Source organism: Morone saxatilis, unplaced genomic scaffold (assembly GCF_004916995.1).
Source record: "Morone saxatilis isolate NCDOM2014 unplaced genomic scaffold, NCSU_SB_2.0 Contig18, whole genome shotgun sequence".
NCBI lineage: Eukaryota > Metazoa > Chordata > Actinopteri > Moronidae > Morone > Morone saxatilis.
The window spans coordinates 25662809-25669200 of NW_023339740.1; the positions used below are offsets into that span (position 1 = coordinate 25662809).

At 42.9% G+C, this 6392-nt stretch overlaps 1 protein-coding gene across 1 annotated transcript; it reads right to left on the bottom strand.

Moving 5' to 3' along the window:
• Positions 1-1404: 1404 nt before the first annotated feature.
• LOC118328461 (cytochrome c1, heme protein, mitochondrial) lies at positions 1405-6075 on the bottom strand. Its single transcript, XM_035662205.1, has 7 exons — positions 5918-6075; positions 4032-4222; positions 3468-3594; positions 3141-3298; positions 2869-3029; positions 2362-2462; positions 1405-2090 (listed from the first exon to the last, which is right to left on the bottom strand). The coding sequence occupies exons 1-7, from the start codon at positions 5996-5998 to the stop codon at positions 1986-1988; spliced, it is 924 nt and encodes a 307-aa protein (XP_035518098.1). The 5' UTR covers positions 5999-6075; the 3' UTR covers positions 1405-1985.
• Positions 6076-6392: the final 317 nt, after the last annotated feature.

Consider the following 6392-nt stretch of genomic DNA (forward strand, 5'->3'; position numbering starts at 1 on the left):
TCACAGCTGGGATGTTGAAGTTGGGGACAATACAGACTGGTTTGTGGGTGTGACAGCGGAGTCGGTCCAGAGGAAGGGGAAGCATCCGTCTCGTTTATGGAGAATAGGGTACTTTGATGGGAAATACAGCGCACGCTCCTTATCAGATCCCTCCACAGTCCTTTCAGTGAAGAAGAAGCTCCAGAGGATCAGAGTTCATCTGGACTGCAAACAGAGGGAAATCTGTCATTATGCTATTTATGATTTAACTTATAAACACACACATACACACCTTTACACACACTTTTACTGAGAGGCTGTTTCCATACTGTGAATATACGCCCACTGAAGACAATACCAGTAAAGTTTTCTATAAGGCGGAGATATATATTACACGACCTAAAAACCCTTAGATAACACCCTCTCTGTGGGGACAGCAAAAAAAAAAAAAAAACACAGCCATGCAAAAAAGTTTTTAACTTGACTGAAATGTTGCAACCTCACCCAAAACCCAACTGTAACACCCAATCAAATGTGCAATGACCTATTCCTAGCCTAAGTTTACTGCGTCGTTTAACTGGCAATCATCACAGGAGAGGACATAATGACTGTCACCGTGCTAACTGCCAGTGCAGAGTTGTATAATCCTGTCAATTTATAAACTATTCAATTCAATTTGTATAGGGCCAATTCATTACAAAAGTTCTCAGGACACCTTTGAAATACAACAGGTCTAGACTGTACTCCTTATATAATTATTTAGAGACCCAACAGTTCCCAACTACTGTGCAGTATTTTTACATTTTATAAATCTTACAACTTCTGGATATTTTACTCCAACCAGCCTTATTCTATTGTATTTTATTGTCTCGCTTGTTCTAGAATTATTATTATTATTATTATACTAAAAACGATTGTCAGGTCCCCAAAAACCCAAAAATAATACAAAGGCTCCAGAAATACTGTCTGTCAGGGGAGAACATTGTATATCATACCTTATTTATCTTACTGCCACAGTGCTACTGCTACTGGAGAACTGTGGGTTCTGCAATGTGTCACCTTAATATACACAGTAAGGATGAAGTATCAAACTTTACGGAAATGTCATTATTGTACAAAACAATAAAAACCTCTCTTTGTGCCTAAACTGTTATACCATATAGTTTTATGAAATACAGACAGAAACAGGTTTATTTCCCACATTTTTTTAAAGCAAAGTGACGTTCCTCTCTGAAGGTCAACAAATTATAACCTCATAAGAAAGTTTGTCCATTCAGCAGTTTATTAAATATTTACATGACAAAGACTCCACAAGTCAGACAGAAATGATCAGAATGACACAGGCAGAAAGGTTGGAGTGTGTGTGTGTGTGTGTGTGCAACATCTACTGCCACTGGAAACAAAACAAACTGCCACACAGGAAAGTTTCCTTTAAGATAATTTATTTTGTACAGTAAAACAGAGGTTCAGAGGCTGCATTTGTTCCACTGAGTGGCTTTGTGGAGAGGACAGGGGAGGATGGATTTACACACACCCGGGATGTTACAAACTTTCAGGGCAACCCTTTCTCAGCGTTTGTCTGTGGTTATTGAGTATCTTACAAAGATGGACGATCAATCAACTTATCAGTCAATTGTGACAAAGTGTCTGATACGAGATGTCAAGACGTGAACTGCTACCAGCGTTGACCCGGAGCAGGAAAACAAAAACAAACATAGACTTTGTCGAGGGTGTGTTCAATTACGCCACGACTCTCTAACACAAACTTGCACCACACTCCAGATGCAGGAAAATCTGTCACACGAGTAGTTCTACCACGCCAACAACTTAAAAAGGCATTTCTCTGTAGGAATAAACATAGTATATTTCTCTACCCCCTCTTAGAAAGGCATGTGTGTTTGTTGTTCTGTGTCTGCAGGATTGTTGTGATGTGAGCGTCGTGGGGTCATTGAACGCTGCCCTCTCCGGTAGGTTTTAAGCCCAGGTAGGGGTGAGTTTGTTTCTGTTTACTTGGGAGGCCTGTAGGCGATCTTCCTGCTCTTCAGCACAGACCACCTGTGTCTCTTCATGTAGTACATCAGAGGGACGAGGATGGCCGAGCCCAACAGCAACTGGAAAGAGAACGAGAAAGATTAATCCCACAACAAGCTCCAGATCCTGTGTCCTCACACATCTACATAGAAAACGTCAAATGAATGGGGATTTATGGGCACGGACCAAATGGTTGTGACCCATACCATATAATCTCTCTGAGATATCAGACATTTACATTAAAAAGTATTGTTCTGGTATCTGTACCACAAATTGAGGTATAATATTGGAGGTACTGGAACATTTCCAATGACATGCAGTCTGCTGTGTGCTCGTGTGTGTGCGTTGTACCTTCAGGCCCATGCGTTTGCGTTGGTCGTGCTCTGGCTCGGCAGCCCACCTCAAGAAAGTACACACATCTTTAGCAACCTGGCTCATGGTGGCAGGGGTTCCTGTGACAACAGACACACAACAACCATCAGCACAGTTATTGTAGCCAACAGTAAAGCCCTCTCCCAGACAGTCAGGGTCCCCTCTCTTTATTACAAAACATTTTCCAGGACTTTTCTTAACAATTCAGAATCACAATCAGAAATACTTTATTGATCCCCAGGGGGGGGATTTGTTGAATGTATGACAGCACTTGCACACAAACACAGGTCAACACAGACACGCCAAAAATCATGTGACCATTAATACTGAGGCCTTTAATGATGCACTGTGCTGGTTTGGAATAGAGGATGTTTGTCGATTTGCCAGAGTGTAAAGTAGAATTTTAGGCTGTACTCGAAGCTGTGTCCAGGTTGTTTTTCTAGAGACCTCCGACACACACACACACACACACACGTCTTTACTTACCGTCGTCATACTCGAGCACCTCGTTGTAGATGGGCGGGGCCATGCCGATGGCCTGGCCAGGGAAGTAAGGGTTGTAGTAGAGTCCCTCTCTCACCGACACTCCTGCTGGAGGTTCGCAGTATCCTGTCAGCAGGCTGAACACGTAGTCCTCTCCTCCATGTCTGAGGGGAGCGGGGGGGACACACCGAGTGAATACCAAAGATTTGCAGATTGGAGGAGATTTTGTGGCTTTCAGACTTAACCATGTTTGTTTTCTGTTTTTCAGGAGTTACCTGGCATTGACAATGTAGCTAAGGTCTGGAGGCAGGGCTCCGTTGTTGGCAGCCCGAGCTGCCTCAGGATTGGAGTAGGGCTTTGGGAAGTAGTCCGACAGTTTTCCTGGCCGGGTGAACATCTCTCCGTTGTCATCAGGACCGTCCACGACCTCAACCTGAACACAACACACAACAAACCTTTAAAGTGTGGCCCAAAACCTATAAATATAACCGCAGATAGAGCCAAGGGTCACCACCTACTGGCAGAACGCAGACTTTCATTCTAAAAATAACCACAAACACTCACACAGGCTCTTACGCTCACACACAGACACACAGCCTCACCTCCTCAGCGATGGCCTTCACCTCGGCCTCTGTGTGCGACACTCCCACCAGGTTTCTGAAGGCCAGGTACTCCATACTGTGGCACGCTAAACACACCTGCTTATACACCTGGTAACCACGGCGAACACTGCAGGAGAAGAGAGATACTTAGGGTGAAAAAATGTCATCATCCTCTACAAAATGTAAGACTAAAGGTGCCACAACAGACTTTACATTGCAATAATAATAAAACACAAGATCCTGTCTCTGAGCACTAACAAATGTGTTGAATGCGTGCACCAATTTGGAAATTCTGGGCCAAAACCATTGTTTAAAATAACGATCTGGCTTATAGCTGATGTTTTTGTTGTTGTTGTTATTTATTCATCTTTTTGTGTCAGGGAAACAAAAGGAATCTACAAAGATCAGCATCTCTGCCTAGTTGCAGGTCAGTCTATGTAGCCTGTGCAATACTGTGCCACATATAAACAGATAAACTTCAGATAAACACCATGGCACTCACTGAATTTAAATTCTCTGGAGAAAGTGTGTGTGTGTGTGTGTGTGTGTGTCCATCCATCACACCTAGCGTGGTCCAAGGAGGACAGAGGTCCGGCGTGGCTCCAGGGGTAGTTAGGGGGGTGGAGCTCCAGGTCGGAGGCTTTAACGGACTGGTGCAGCATCAGAGCGAGCCCCGCCCCACCGGCTGCGACCACACCCAGCGTCGACAGGGCAACCTTCTTGTTCCGCGGCAGGCTGGCGAAGGACATGTTGGCCTGCGGAGAAACAAGAACCGTCAGGACACCATTTATATACTAAAATGATTCCAGCACAACATACACGTGATTATTCACCTATTAGCTTTATAGCTCGACCTGTTTTAAAAGGTTAAAAAACAATACCTGGATGTTAAGTTTGACTTCCAGTTTACCTAAAGACACCAACACACACCAACCTCTTATCGGGCTACACTCAGGAAGGACGCCTGTTCACAAACTTAGGACTTGAATCCATTGGTTGAGGCGCGTAGTAGCCGAGCGCTTCAGAAGCATATCATATACTGTGACTGAAATCGGTTAAATGGAAACATAATCTGCACATTAACCAATAGTGTAACTGGAGCTGCACAATTAATGGAAATACTTTCCAAATTTGAATATTTTCCTGCAATTTTTTAATTAAACAATGTGCTTTATACATGTATGTATGTGTATATATACATATATATGTAACAGCTTTATAGTGAAATACTGAAGTGCTGCAGTCTGCAATCTCCAGATTTTAACATAAATAAAACATTAAATCAAAATAAGACATTTATTTTGTTTGTTTGTTACAAGCTCCAACAAATACTCATAATTTTTTTGCAAATATCTGTCAAAAACAATCGCAGTAGGATTTTCTAAGTTGTAGTCCTAAAAACAATAATGAGGTGGCGTCAGTGGACATGGAGTTTGTGCTGCAGTATAAAAAACAACTTGAGACAGGAAATCTTCTCATGCTGACCCGTTTCTATCTGTTCCTCAACAACCAGGTCACAAAGTAAAGAAAGTGTCAGTGAAAAAAGAAAATCTGTCAGTGAAAAAAGAAAATCTGTCAGTGAAAAAAGAAGTGACATGAAGAAAAAAATCTGAAGATTGTCAATGAAAAATACAAAATAAAATCCCATTAAAATAAAATAATAAGATTTTAAGATTTGAATCACTTTAATTAGTTTATTTTTTCAGTGCCAGTACAAATGTTTTCAATACAAATGTTTCGATGGCAGATTTTAAAGTCACCGTCCTCCACAGTGACAGTAAAGGTAAAACTAACACCAGCAGTAAGGACGTTTAGCCTCATATATGGAGCATTAATAACACAGAACAGGGGGATGAAGGCAGCTCAAAGAAGGAAGAGGAAGATGAAGATGAAGATGAAGAGGACAGAAATAAAAGGTTTATCTCTTCACCGGAAGTCCTCACAGTCCTTGAAACGCTACCTCGTTAGCTCAGCTGCGTTAGCCGGTTGAGTTGTGGACGGAATATGAACACAATGCGATTTAAATCTGCACTGGAACAATAAAAATAAACACTACACTCGTGTATATAAATGCCTCTGAACTGTTACCGACAGCAGAAAGTCTAACTGTGGTCAGTCTGTCCGGTTACCGGGTGGTCGACATGAGTTAGCCTCACTTAGAGATGACTACAGGGTTGGTTTTTAACTCTTATATCGCGTGTTGTTGCACTTACAGACGACATATCGACTTCTGCACTGAAGCGATGACAATACATGAGAGGATTATGACAATATATCGTTGGAGGCGTCCTGCAAACGAGTGTGAGCAGCGGTGACCTTGTCTCAACCCGCCGACAGGCTAACATTAGCCCGGTGCCAGGACGTCCCGCCGCAGCGCTTTCCTGTTTAAACTACGGTTATAAACTCACTCGGTCCTGGTTGATGAGTCCAACACTCATCTGTCGACCTACCTTCGGGGTCCTGATAGTTTTCGGCGTGCCAAGGAGAGCCCTGCCGCTCCCCGACAGCACCACGACTCGTAACGCCGCCATCTTCTCTGCAGTTCTCTGAGTAAAGGAGCTGACCGACACACAGTGCTTCCGGTGCGGACCTTCACAATAAAAAGCAAGCCCGTGTGAGCTGTATTGCATTTAGCTGGAAGCTCCCCGGTCACAGCTGTCACAATAAAACCACTGACCCACTCCCACCCATGGTGCAGATTCCGGAGAGGACACTGCCTCCCCCAAATTCTGAAAGACTTGAATTGTCCCCCATAAATATAAATACCCTAAATGTATTTTCAGACTTCAAGTTTCAAGTTTCAAGATGTTTATTGTCATATGCAACAAAAGAAAGCAAGTTCCTCTGTGCAATGAAATTCTTTCTTTGCTGTCCACCCTGATACCGACGCATTAAATACAATAGTATAATACAATAAGTAACAAA

Excerpts from the sequence above, each read along its gene's own strand:
- LOC118328461 (XM_035662205.1), bottom strand. The coding sequence starts at position 5,998 with ATGGCGGCGTTACGAGTCGTGGTGCTGTCGGGGAGCGGCAGGGCTCTC. Across the intron at positions 2,463-2,868 it reads GGTGCTCGAGTATGACGACG|GAACCCCTGCCACCATGAGC; the intron begins GTAAGTAAAGAC and ends CTGTTGTCACAG. Across the intron at positions 2,091-2,361 it reads GCAAACGCATGGGCCTGAAG|TTGCTGTTGGGCTCGGCCAT; the intron begins GTACAACGCACA and ends TTCTCTTTCCAG.